This window comes from Anser cygnoides, chromosome 2 (assembly GCF_040182565.1).
Source record: "Anser cygnoides isolate HZ-2024a breed goose chromosome 2, Taihu_goose_T2T_genome, whole genome shotgun sequence".
In the NCBI taxonomy this organism is placed as follows: Eukaryota; Metazoa; Chordata; class Aves; order Anseriformes; family Anatidae; genus Anser; species Anser cygnoides.
Window position 1 is genome coordinate 32367125 of NC_089874.1, and position 14587 is coordinate 32381711.

At 39.0% G+C, this 14587-nt stretch overlaps 1 protein-coding gene across 2 annotated transcripts in view; it reads left to right on the forward strand.

Moving 5' to 3' along the window:
- Positions 1-14587, forward strand: part of HDAC9 (histone deacetylase 9) — a 480254-nt gene that overhangs the window by 34446 nt on the left and 431221 nt on the right. For both annotated transcript variants that reach the window (XM_048068356.2, XM_048068353.2), the window contains exon 2: positions 248-363. In XM_048068356.2, coding sequence (XP_047924313.1) covers positions 342-363 — 22 coding nt within the window. In that variant the 5' untranslated portion in view covers positions 248-341. The remainder of the gene's footprint in view (positions 1-247; positions 364-14587) is intronic.

The window sequence follows — 14587 nt, forward strand, 5'->3', positions numbered from 1 at the left end:
ACTGCAGATGAACTATAATAGAAATTTGTATGTCGATTACCCTGAAGCTTGAATAATACTAGCTTTAGTCTTATTTTCAGTGGTCCTTTGCTTTTGAATTTAGAGCAAAAATGTATATGAAAGAACATGTAGTTTTGAAAAAGACTTCAGATGTTCTGTTTAAGTGTGGCTGACATAATTATTATCCTTTAAAATAGCATGTTGTTAACATATAGGTCAAAGATGTTTTTTTCTTTATTTTATACAGATTCACCCCAGTTCAGGCAAAACCTCAAAATCTGAACAACTTCTGCCACGGTTTGGCTGTACACCGTTAACAAGTTATCATTCCATCAAGAGCAATGAGCTCCACAACACAACCAGGTCAGTTTGCTTCTTTATTTTTTTATCTCACTCCTGCAGAACACTGTCCTGCATTACGATGTGCAGAACTTTGTGTTGATGGAATGGATTTGGCAAGTGACTGATATGCCAGCTGCACTTTATAAGATATCACTGTCTTATAAAACAAGATGAAGGCTGTGCATGTAGAAAAGGCTATTTTGGGGGGTACCTTATCTCAGATGAATTTTAAAGCTGGTATAATTCTACAGTGCTGTCTAAATATTTTTGTAAAGTTTATTAATAAACTGAAAAATCACCTCCGGACATGAATAAGCATCTTAACATTTTTAATTCTTAATACTTGTGTTTAGTCATTAAATGATTATTTGCACAATCGCCTTCTTTAAAGAAAGAGTGCAGATGGTATTCTGTTGTTTTCGTTTTTAGCTCTAAAGCTGTATTTGCACACATTGGGCATTCTCTGTAGAGCTTCCTCATTTATGGATGCATAATTAACAATGGTTTCTGAATGCTTGAAAAGTGAGTTACTGCAGGTGAACCTCCAGTAGAAAGTGAACCATTATTATCTGTAGCCAGTGCTCAAACTTCCAGAGAAGAATGTTGCATACGGAACATCCTTTGACTTCAGTCCTTCTGAGGAGTGAGAGTCCCCAGCTCAAATCTGTGCAACGTCGCATATGGTTTGCACTTCATTCACCCACACTTCAAGTATCTATTTCTAGTACAGTTGGTAAAATAACCCTTTACAGGTGGTTTATTTTATGACTGGTTTGGTTTTGTTCAAACAGCTTATAAATGTGTCGGGGAAAACACTGTAATAGTAACCTGTATTTATCTGCTACATGCCCTATCTCATAGAAATGTAATTCGTTGAGGTTTCTTGGAGAATTGTTGATTGTAGAGTTGAAAATTGGCAGTAATTGCTCTTACGCTGAGTAAACAGCTGGGTTTCATACTAGGCGTCTTTTTCTTATAGTGCAATGTGGTCCAGGCAGTGAATTATCCATAGAAAACAGCATGGGGCATTCAGTAGAAAGGCATGTCTTTATTTTTTCTCTATCCCGGTGGTGGCTAATAGGAAATAATCTTGAACTTTCCTAGATTTCCCAAATTCTAAGATACTCCAGTCAATTTAGCATCTTTTCAACAGTTCTTTTCTTGCAGTAGATGGTCTGTGGAAACCAATAGCCAGAAGTGAAATTAGCTTTCACAAAAAGGAAGTAAATTTTCCAATATTCTCATTGCTATGAAGAAACATATTGCAAATATGTATTCCTCTCTGCTGTCATTTTAAATTGAATAAAGGAGAAACATTCAATATAACCAGGTTACTTGTATTTAGACAGCTCATAAATGTTGCTTTTAGTAGAGATTAGATGCCTAAATATCTTTAAATCTAGCCCTTAGGGGTCTATCTTCCTAGGCTTTCAGTATCCAACATCCTTGAGTTCCATCAGCAATTTTGACATTGCTTTAGTGTGCATCATATTGAGTCTTATTTGTTTTAATTAACTAAATGTGAAAACAGGTTAACTATTTTTGACACACAAAAGGATCTGTGGAAAATTAAGCCAGTGATTGCCCTGAAAGGGGGAAAAAAAACAAACCAAAGCATGCTAATCTTGTGACACGCACCAGAGGATAAGATTTTCCTAAATTTTATAGCTTTACAGATTTCTTAATGAGTCTATCACTTATGTTCCATTGGCCATAGACTAGAGTCTCAAACTGGGCATCCAATTATTATTTTATTTTAAAAATCCTAATTACTCCTTAGCTCATCTTCCCACTGCAAAATAACTTCTGACTTCTCACTGCAGTCCAGGAAGGGAAGTCCATAAGCATGTTAGAGTCCTGTGATAGCAGAGCTGTGAGCAGGATACAATAGTTCATGGGGAAATTAAGACATCCATCCCCAAAGTCTGCTCCAAATAGTAGTGCGCAAATAAGAGAATGGGCAGTGTACTGAACGTAAGAATATTAAGTAGGTTTCATTAAGGGAGTACCAAGTACTATGTGTATTGAACGTTACAGGTCCTTCTGAAAAACAGTATGTCAACATATTATAGACGGTATTTAAAAACACATTTTCTATTGTGCGGTATATACTACATTTAAATACCAGTCTGTGTGACTTCTGTATGAGGCCAGTTAAATCGTTTGTAACATATTGTAAACATCAATATTTTAAGTCATAGTAGATTACAACAGAATGGTAGTTCTACTTTTCAATCTACAGTTTATCTAGCCTGCATATAGATAGCTTGTGTATGTTCATATAAATATTGTTTACATGGAAGATAAGTATACCTTTTTTTTTAAAAAAAAAGGGAGAGGCAAAATGGTAAAGCAGTGCTACTGTGACTGAATGTTATAGGCCAGTCCGCTTCACAGATGACCTGTTCTGGGAGTGAAAAAATCTGAAACGCTATAGGAAGCTTCAAGTACTGTGTATTATACTAAATTTCTCTGTATTTTTACAACATGATCTGTAAGTCCTTGAGGCATTTCTATTACTAGAAGCTCTGTGCTGTAGTGCAGTAAGCAGAGGAAATATTTATTGAGAATTGCTTTCCCTTGATACTTAAATTGTCAGAAAGACCATTGAAAGACCTGATGTGGCACAAGCAAGCATTACACGTTTTATTCAAATACTATCTGACAAACCCCTTTAGATAGGATTTGTTTGCAGTACCAGTGCACGTAAGTATTTCCTTAGGTTGTATGATGATGCAATGAATAGGTCTCCTGTGTAGCAACATTGACTTGCAACAGCACTGTAACCTGTTAAATTGATCTAAACTCTTTGAACCTTAAGGGACCAGACTCTTGCTAATCTGTAAAGCTATAAAGTAAATGCTGAATCCCAACAGGGAAAGGTACTGATGTTTGGTTGTTTGCTTTGCTTGTTATAAATTGTAAGATCATTAAGGAAATGTTTACATCCTGTTGCCATTGCATGTTCTGAACCGATCTGTGTGTATAAAAAGCATTAGACAGAAAAAGAAAATATTTATTTGCTTTTAAAGGGAATAGCTAACCTGCTGTTTTGAGACTTATTTTTCTTTAATACTAAATAATACCTGAGTGGTGAATTAATACGTATGGATGTATTCTGCAGTTATTTGCTTCTGTCTAATGCTTTAAAATATCTTCCATTAACATGGTTGTGTGGCTGAGGCTTGTTTCTGTTATGTAAATACCAGCTCAGTTTCTAAGGAGTCTAACCCTTGCAAAGGTTGCTTCATTTCTGAATGGATCATTTAAAGTTGAGTTAATATAGTACTTCTTACCCAGATTTTTTAAAAAGAATAACTGCACCTATTAGGAAAGGTGGACTATAAATATTTATGTAAAGATAAAGATCATGGGGATATGAAAATCCTACTTTTTTTTTTTTTTTTTCCTGAGAAAGGGAATAAGTCCAGGGATTTCAGATTTAGTGCTTTGCTTTTCACTGTGAAATTAAAAGCAATATTGGAATATTTAAATGAAATCAATTCCATTAACAACAAAACCAGAAACCCTACAGTTGTTCATGGAATTACTCGGCATAGAATCATTTCTGTTGGGAAAGAGAGGTAAGTAATATTAATAGAGGTGATGAAGAATAATATTAATAGATGATGAAGAAAAGACCTAGAACTCTGAACTGTCCATCAGTTTTCTAGTTACTGCAAACTATTGCTAAATAGGATGTGTGATGTTGTGGAAAGCTAGCCATTAGTTAGAACGAGAGAGTTTTTCAGTGTCCCTGGGATCTTGCTGGTTTTCAAAAGCATATCAATGTGGGCTTGCTGCTAAAGATAACATGTTCAAAATGTGTAAAACTTATTTGCAACTAAGATGAAATTACCTCTTTACTATATCTGTAATAATGGAGTTAAAATCAAAGTCTGACATACTATTGATGTTTAATATATTGGAAATTACTGTTCACACTTCTTTCTGCTCTTCAACAACGTTACTTATTTTTCCAGGTCTTTAGTGTTTTGTAAGACCTGCTTGTTGCTGTAGTCAATGTGAAATTATTTTACTTTTCTTAATAAACTAAGCGGGGGAAGGAGGGGAAGAACAGAGAGGAGCTGTGTACTGAATTCTGCCAGTTCCTGCTTTTGCATAACTTTTCTGACATTTTAATTCTAAATTTATTTAATAGGTGTTTGTTTCTTCCTCTGCAGAATTGACTCCCCCTATTTTCTTCTGCTTTGCTCTGCTTTTTCATAAGTCTTTTTCCTCATATTCTGTGGGATTTGCTTCTCCACCTGACTGCATATAATTGTGAACTTGTGCAGGATTTGCTGCTCCACCTGGCTGCATATACATCTATGGGGCCCGATGGGATTCATACCAGGGTATTCAAAGAGCTAGCTGATGTCATTGCAAGACCTCTCTCAATTATTTTTTTATGGTATTGGGAATCTGGGGAGGTCCCAGTTGACTGGAAGCTGGCAAACATTGTTCCGGTTTTCAAGAAGGGCAAGGAAGAAGACCCTGGTAATTATAGGCCTATCAGTCTCACTTCAGTACCAGGTAAAATTATGAAGAAGATTATTCTGGGAGTGGTTGAAAAACACCTGAAAGACAGTACTGTCATTGGCCATGGCCAACATGGGTTCATGAGGAGAAAGTCCTGTTTAATGAACTTAGTTTCCTTTTATGACAAGATCATCCACCTATTTGACCAAGGAAAGCCAGCTGATATAACCTTTTTGAGTTTCAGCAAGGCTTTCAATATTGTTTCTCACAATATCCTTCTGGACAAAATGTCCAGCATACAGATATATAAGTGTTGTATGATGGGTGAACACTTGGCCGTTTGAGTTGGGCTCAAAGGGTTATAATAACTGGGGTTATGTTGGGCTGGCAGCCAGTCACTAGTGGGGTTCTTCAGGGTTCCATTTTATGGCCAGTTCTCTTCAATACTTTCATAAATGACTTGAACACAGGACTTAAAGGTATACTTAGTCTGCAGACAGCATTAAATTGGGAGGACTTGTTGAATCCCTCAAGGGTACAGAGGCCTTGCAGAGAGATCGTGAAAAATTAAAGAGCTGGGCAATTACCCAACAATATGAAATTCAACAAGACCAAATGCTGGATTCTGCATCTGGGACAGGGCAACTTTGGATAGGCGCACAGACTGGGGGATGAGATGCTGGAGAGCAGCCCCACAGAAAGGGATCTAGGGGTTATGGTCAACAGCAAGCTGAACATGACCCAGCGGTGTGCCCTGGCATCCAGGAGAGCCAAGCATATCCTGGGGTGCATCAGGCACAGCACTGCCCTCCGGTTGAGGGAAGGGATTGTCCCGCTCTGCTCTGCGCTGGTGCAACCTCACCTCAAGTGCTGTGTGCAGTTTTGGGTGCCACAATATCAGAAGGACATAAAACCATTACAGAGTACCCAAAGGAGGGTGACAAAGATGGTGAAGGGTCTGGAACACAAGACGTATGAGGAGTGGCTGAGGTCCCTTCGTTTGTCCAGCCCAGAGCAGAGCAGGCTGAGGGGAGGCCTCATGGCGGCCTGCAGCTCCCTCACGAGGGGAGCGGAGGGGCAGGCGCTGAGCTCTGCTCTCTGGGGACAGCGACAGGACCCGAGGGAACGGCATGGGGCTGGGACAGGGGAGGGTCAGGCTAGGTGTGAGGGAAAGGTTCTGCACCCAGGGGGTGGTCGGGCACTGGGACAGGCTGCCCAGGGCAGTGGTCACAGCACCGAGCTGCTGGAGGTCAAGAAGGGTCTGGACAAAACTCAGAAATATGGTTTGATTTCTGCATGCTCTTGTGCGGCACCAAGAGTTGGACTCAGTGATCCTCGTGGGTTCCTTCCAACAAAGAATACTCTGTGATTCTGTGATTTTATATTCCTGAAGACTAAATACAAAATATGCTCCATATTGGTATTTCCACTACTACATGAATATTGAAACACAGTGAGAATTTCCACTGATGTCCACTAAGCATCTCTGAACCAGCAGTGGATGCCATTGAACAGATGAATGTATGATGAGTGTATGTAGTTACTGTAAAATATATTTTTTCAGTCTTTTTATAAAAAGATTTAAGAGACCTTTGAGTCAAAAAAAAAAAGTAAATGAAATAACGAGACTAAAACCTCTTCTTCATACAGAAAAGGGTATAAGTGTTTAAATTCCATTGAAGCTGAGTGCATAAATGTTTTTCTGGGCTCTGACTACAGACATAAGGAATCAAACGCATATATTCCTTGTGATGACTTTTCCTTTGTTTACAAAAAAAACAACCAACCACGTATATAAAGGCTGAGTTAAATGTATTTTAGGTGAATTCACCAGAATTCACTGAATATAGTCCAATAACTTTCAGGATTAATAGATACGTTATCTTTTAATTGATACGTTACCTACACTGTTATGAAGTTATGCCACAAAAAATGAGTGACAGAGTACTGCAGCTTTTTAATATATCAAAAAAGAATATAAGCTCAGCCTTTCTGAAAAGCGTGAAAGGATTCTTACACTACTGCATTCCCTGTTTTTTTTTTTAACCTTTCAATGGAAAGCACAACCCAGATGTGCAGCTCAGATGCTTTGACCTCTTGAATCTCCTTACAGTTTCAAAACAGCCTCAGGCTGATATAAAATCTTACTTGTCCCCTTATGAAATCCAAAAGAAATTGTTGTTTATAGAATTGCTATGTCTGTCTATACTTGTTTCCATATTAGTTTCAGCCTGATGTCCTTATCCAGATGCTTCCAGATAAAATCTGAATAACTTACAAACTTACATGCAAAATTTGGATCCAAAATGTGTTCTGTAGTTGGGAATCTATGTAGAAGACAACCAAGTGAATAAAACGTTCTGTGTATGTGTTAGATTAAAAAAGTCTTGTTTACTTGCGAGTTTCTAAAGTTCGCAAATAAATTGTGCTACTTCCTTGTTTCTCTCTTAGAAGTAATTTATGACATGTACTATTAAAATTAATAATTAAAGTCACATGGTCCTGCTTTCATTTTTGCATTTACACCTGTGCATGTTAATAGAGGTTTAGGTTTTGTGTGCTAACTATTCAAGTTTTAAGTAAATGACAACAACATAAGTTTTATAGACACTATATTGTAGGATTATTTGCTGCTTTCTGCAAATTAAGTTTAGCTACATATCTGGAGAGTTTTTTATATAACCTTGTCATGTATATATCATTGTTTATGATATAATATACCATTAACATGATATATGTGCACAAATGTTAACGTATGCATACATGATAAATTCCAGTCTCTTCAAATGGATAATGTGCTTGAAAATTAAAATTGTATTGCCTTTACTTTTCAGGAATCAGTTGTTAATAGTGGCCACCAGGTGTTTTTCTCTGGGATTTTGTCTTTCAAAATAAATGTTTTTTCAGTCTGTGCCGCCTTAAATACTCAAATACTTACTTAAATACTTACTTAAATACTCAAATATTGAAAATCAGATGCTAATTCTAAACAGACAGAAATAGGTAACTTACAATAATACTTCTACAATTGTCTAAACAGGTTTTTAAATGTTTTAAAACAGATTTCAGAATGCTATAAAATAAATCTAGGAACATACTTTGTTTTAAATGCACATACATATACTTAAAGGTCATTAAATATATTTTTATTTTGAGTGACCTTAGGAAAGGCAATTCAGAAGATTGCATTCTATAGAGAATGAAAATATGGTATTGTAACTAATGTCAGCTAACATGGTTGTGAGAAAAAAGAAATCAAACAAATGGTTAATGTTTTTGGTGGTAGAAAGCTTGCTTGATATAAGATAATTGTTGAGGAATATAATTAGACTTCTCTGGTAAGTGACAATCTGTTTAAAATAACACTATCCAAAATCATTACAGCATTAAATGAAATAAAGACTGGCTAACAGATTTCAGAAAGCATTGTGCATGGGGAAAATTGTCATCCCCTGGAGGTTTTCCTAGGAGATTTCTGTAGGAATTTATTATTACTTTAACATTATTCAATATTTTTATCAATTATCTAGAGAAGAAACGTTAATTCTGGTAAAGCTAAAGTTATACTGCAATAAACTTGCTTATATAACTTCTTATAACCCCATTTGATAAAGTTGATTCTTTTCAAAAAATATAGATTATCATCAAATGAAAGAACCAAAGAATATAGCGCTTAAGAGCAGAATCATCGAATGTTCATTAGAAGGGGCCTGTAGAGGTCTTGTGAGACTATTGCCAACTCTAGATCAGGTTAGTCACAGTGTTGGCTAGGTGAGTGATGAAAACCTCGAGGGCTGGAGATGTGCAGAGCTTCCCTAGGCATTTTGCTCCAGTACCATGCTGTCTTCCTGGGAAGAAGCCTGAGCCTCCAAGTTAGAATCTGTGGCCATTGAGCCTTTTACTGTCATCTAACACTAGTGAGAAAACCGTGCCTCTGTGATCTTTGTCTCCCCTCATGTAGTTGCAGGCTGCTCTTCCTCATCTTCCCACCAAACTAAACAAGGTCTGCTTCCTCAGCTTCTCCTCATAGGTCCCTGACTTGATAGCCCTCTACTATCAATGTTTCACTGTCTATCTGTACAGACAGATGCTTTATTGTGACTTGTTATTCATGATAAAATCCACTTGTTATTCATGATAAAATTCACTCCAAATCACAAAACATGAAGCTCCTACGCTGGTAGCTGGTGACGCATGTGGACTTTGTTATGACATGGGAGCTGAATGTGAAGACTAATGCTTTTGCGTCTGGTGTTGGGGAGGGAGTGGAGAGAAGCTTTAGATTAAACAGCACTGAATATGTCTTAGTTGTCTTTTCAACACAAAGAAGAGAGATGGTTAAGGTCAAGCTAAACTTTTCCTTCAGCCTCCTTTTAGACTAAGTGCACAAAGCTATTCTTAGAGTATTGGTTCTAATTCTGATAGGAACACTTCAAAAAGGGCTTTCAAAAAGATTTTTCAAAATAATACAGGGTCTGGAAAACATACGTTATTGAAAGAAGCCACAGGAATTCAGTCTGTCTTCTTTTCTGAATGCTGAGAGACTGCGAGATAAAAAAATATATATAGAAGTACTTATGTGCAAAAGATTTCTGGTACATAAGATGTTTAATCTTACAGAGGAAGGTTTAATGAGATCTCGTGGCTGGAAGATGAAGCTAGACAAATTCAGATTAGAAGTTGTTCCACTTCTTTTCAGCAGTCTTGGTAATTTAACGTTGGAATATGCTGGATAATGATGGGGGTGTAATTCTTTATGTGGCCCGTCCTTACAGTCTTGAAATCCCAACAGCCACCTAGAAGTTGCTTCAATTGTCAGTAAATATATGACAAAATATCCATGTGTTTTTGCTGAAGAGAACTCTGCCATCACTCTAAACGAATTTGGAAAGCCAGGAGATACTTAACCACCTCTTCTACTTCTTCACTGCCTGTAACCTCCCTTAAACTGTTTTGTGGTAGCAGGAAACTTGTACAATGAGAGCATCTTGCTTTGCTTTAGAAGAACTTGGCTTCTCTTGATGCAACTTCTTTAACTTGAACTGTAAGGCCTTCCCTAAGCATATGAATTTGCTCTGAGGGGTGGGGTGGAAGTAGTGTCAAGATGTGACAACATTCAACTAACTAAAATGACTGTGCCACACTTAATTTTGTCAGGTGTCATGTATTATGCTGTAATCCAATTCCAGAAGGCTGAAGGCCTAGATTTTCTTTTTTGTCACTACCGTCTTTGAACTTCCTAACTTATTCATGTGGACAGTCATACAGAAAAAGTATTCTTTGGGCTGTGTCAATCACGGGAAATCCTAATGCCTGGGTTTGTGGGACCAATTCTCTATCTCATGTTCTTGGAAGGGAACTCAGTGCAGTCAACAGCTTTTTGCTATACAGCACATTCACAGCCTTTGAAGGAACAGCAGTGTTCTTACAGGCTTGCCAAATGCCTGGGCTTGACCAGGGTACTTCAGGTGTCATGGTGCTTATGGTAGTTGCCTTTAAATGCAAGCTGGGCCAGGAGAAGCCTGGAGCATAGAAGCTCCTGTGAAAGCCTTGTACTCTGGCCTTCTCCTCAGGCCTGAATGTTGTACCGGGCACTGCCAGGCTGTGGTGGCCAAGGGACTGGTGGGGCTGCAGCTCTGGCAGCCAGCCCGCTGGGGTTGGACTCACGGCCACTTCTGGGATGGGAGCCATGAGGGTCCATCACAGGAGCCTGCTCTGCCGTCCATGAACTGCTAAGTCTGAGATATGCAGGAGGATCAGAAAATGCCCTCAGAACTGTAAGGTGTAGATTTGGGGAACTGCTTTTACAGCATCTAGGTAAACAACGAAATCCTTTTTTGATGTCATTCTTAGCTTGGAATGCTCTTAAAGCTCTTCTGTTTGAGAACACGAGTAGCGTGGGAGATGCTCATGGTTCCCTGCACAGCCCCAAACTTATTTTACTCCTGGGTGATTTCACTCATCAGGTCGCTGATTCACTTCAGTAAGTACTAAATGATGTGGTGTCAAGAGCCATTGTGTGTCTGTCTTAGTGTGTGGGGAAGGAGGTGGAGGGAGAAAACAGCACTCATTCCTCTCTAGTGCAGGAGAGACCCGCAGTCAGGAGACTTTGAGCAAGGAAACTGTGATTCAGGAAGCCACCAAGGGGAGGTTACGTTTTAAGAAAGGACTTTCTCAATGGTAGTGCTAGAACAGGCAGCTCTAGTGACTGCCAGCCAGTTGTCCTCACTCTTCTCATTGACTATTCAGCCATGCCTGGTGTATTTATTCATGCGGCCACAGTGAACCAGATTTGGGAACTGATCCAGGCTCAGCTCAGCTCCCAAGGACAGACAAAAAAGGTGTTTTTCAGCCTGGATTGATTCCTCATTGTGGCTTTCTACATAGCCACAGAAACAATGCTGTTGGCAAGGTGAGGAAGGAAAAAGGAAGGCAGCTCGTGTACTACCTTTGAAAGAAATGATTATTGTGATTTTTGAGCAGGAAGAAGAAGCATGGTCAGCCTCCAGAACTGTAAAATGACTTAGGCCTAGGTAAAGCTGGAGAGCAGTACAAATAACTTCTTAACACATCCTCACTTTACTGGTCATTCTGGTTTCCAGATGTTAAAAGATGCCAGTTCTGTCCATGCAGAATTTGGAGGCTCATTGGACCCTTTCATCCTTCAGCTCAAATGACCAACAAGTTCACATGGTCAGTCATGCAATGTACCACTTTTAGAGTGATATTTCAGTATCAGACCATCAGGCATTTAATATTCATTAGGACTTATGCAACACAAGCAGTTAGAAGTATGTGAAACTTGTTTTGTTGAAATGCCCCATCCCTGGAAGTGTTCAAGGCCAGGCTGGATGGGGCTTTGGGCAGCCTGGTCTAGTGGGAGGTATCCCTGCCCATGGCACGGGGATTGGACCTGGGTGATCTTTAGGGACCCCTCCAACCCAAAGCATTCTGTGATTCTGTGAAAGATTATGCAGGTAATATTTTCCTACATGAATTTATAGCGTTTTTGTAACGATCTGTTTCTAAAATATAAAATTTTGTATTGTACAGAAAGTTAAATAAGACACAACAGATAACATAAAGCCCCAAGATGTTAAGCCTTCAAACTTCCTTTTAGTTTCTTCATTCATTAGATTAGCTGCATAGATGTTGATTATGTTGAGCACCCTAAAAAGGTGTTTGCCAACTTTAAATTTTTTCCCACCCACACGCCACCTCCTAATTTTGTCTCTAGCAGCCCAGATGTGTTTCTGCAGAATAAGTGTTTCTGCAGTGATAATTGTAACGCTTATAACAGGTAGTTTGCAGATCTGGTAGCTCATAAAAAGCAGGACTATTTTGTACCATCTTAATTTTGAAGCTGGTGACAATTTCAAAACTTCATTAGAAACTCTGAAATGTTATAGTGTAGGGAATATCTTAATCAAGAAATTAAATACTGTTTTGTAGCATGTAGAAACTGAGGGTCTAATGGGACCATGAGTTATGATTTAGTTTTGAGGAACAAAACTTTACTTTTTTGTGTTTTGAAAATATTGAAAGACTGTTTTGTGCTGTACATTTTGTGTGTTGGATCTAAGTTCTGGTGAAACGATAGACTTCGTGGTTTGAACCTGTCTCAAGGCATATTTTAAAAACCCTTGATCCTCTCTGGGGATGCTGGGTAAACACCTGTCTTAAAAATTGTCAGTAGCATGGATTCCAGAGTCTCCCTTTATGACCTGTTTCTATGTGCAGTTATACTTACAAACATAAGATTCTTTACATTTTACTAGTTACAGCTATTTGACATTGCAGTTTAGACATGCAAGCTTTGTAAACCCTGAGAAATTTTTTGAAAGTTTATTGTGATGTGAAGTAGATCAACACACACAAAAATCTTATTTTGGACTGCTGCTTAAATTCGGAGGAGAGGATTTTGCAATCATGTAATCCCTCAATAGTGCCTGGTGGGAGTATGAGTGGAGTGCGAGTGTGAGTGGAATAGAAGTACGAGTGTGAATGTGAGTGGCGTGAGTTTGGGAGTGGAGTATGAAGGTGAGTGAAGTGAGAGTGTGACTGGAATATGAGTGGAGTATGTGCGTGTGAGTATGAGAGGGGTGGGAGTACGAGAGGAGTCTGAGTGGAGTGTGAGTGGAGTGTGAGTGTGACTGGAACGTGAGTGAAGTGGGTGACAGAGGAGTGTGGTTGTGAGTGTGAATGGAATGGAGTGTAAGTGCAATATGAATGTGAGCGTGTGTGAGAATGAGTGAGAGCGTGTGAGTTGGAGTGTGAGTGTAAGAATGAGAGTGAGTATGTGAGTGTGAGAGGGAGTGAGAGATTGAGGGGGAGGGAGAGAGCGTGTGAGAGAGTGCGTGAGAGAGAGTGTGCCAGAGGGTGTGTGTGAGTGTGCGAGAGTGTTGGAGGGGCTGCCAGAGCCCGATAGGAATGCTTTAGCTCAGCAGCCACCCGGAGTCCCCGGGGAATGCCTGATTTCGGTGAGGCCTGTGGTGCGTGCTGGTCGTGCTGGAGGCGACGGCCTCTGGCTGGGAGTTTGGGCAGAAAGGAAGGCAACCTGACATGATTTGGCAAAACTCCCGTCAATGAATATAGGATGTTATGAGTTTTTGGCTCGACACATTGCCAGTTTCTGGCAAAACAAAGCACTGAGTCATTTTAGTATTTCTCAGCTCCCACCCAAAGTGCCCTTTGTTACAAATTTTCATTAACTGCTAGTTGATCTGCAGACGTGAGAACTAGTGATCACTGCCTTCCTTTTCCTTCCTCATTTATTCAGTATTCTTTTCCTAAGATGAGGTTTGGTAGTATTTATTTTAATTTCCTCTTTACTAAATTGTACTAATCAGTTTCTTTAACCATTTCTCATAGACCATACTTCTAAGTCTTGTACTCTTTTCCAGTTTTCTCTCTTTGATTCTTAGATTCGTTTACCACCTAAAAGCATGTTACCTTTTTCCAGGTGGTGATACCAAAGTACCAGAAATATTTACCTTGCATCTCCTGTACCTTCTTCCATTTTTACTGGTATTTTGGAGAGTTGCCTGTTCTTTGAATAGTTTCCACTGCTGAGTCATTTAACTTTTAGAGCACTTTACAGCAGAAGGGGGAATCAGGGTTACTATAACCCGCTGTTGTATTTATTGGTTTATTTTCTGGGATTTATTTGATGGATTTTATTTTTGTTCATGGGTTTTTATTTTTACTTCTACCCGAAATGTATTCCTTTTTACTTGCCTTTGCATTTCATCTTATTTATTCTGTGAGTCCCCCCAGTTTATTAAGATAATTAGAATTAGAATTATATAATTAGGACATTGCTGTGGCATGAGTGATGCAGGTGGCAGCTGCTCACATCTGGATTCCCTCACGTACGGCTATTTAAGGCTACATCTGTTCTCTGCAGAAATGAATTTAAAGGCTTTTCAAAACTGAATGTCCGTATCATCTGTGTATAGATATTTCATGTTGTCTGTATTTATTTCTGCGCTTGGTAACGGAGAATGATCTGAGTGGAAAATTCATGAAAGTTTACTGAGCTGGGGCATGGTAGATGAAAAAGGTGTTTTCTGTGAGTGCAGAGCTGTTAGTTATTCTCAGTGTCCTGTGAATCATATCACTCCCTAATCAGAGGGGCAAAAAAAGCTGTTAACCGTGTCAACAAACAGCTCGCTGACTCTGGAACAGCACTGGCAATCCTTTGTCTTGCTAGAACATACGGCCCACATGCTGTTTTCGTTTAACCAGGGTCTCCTTGTTAAGA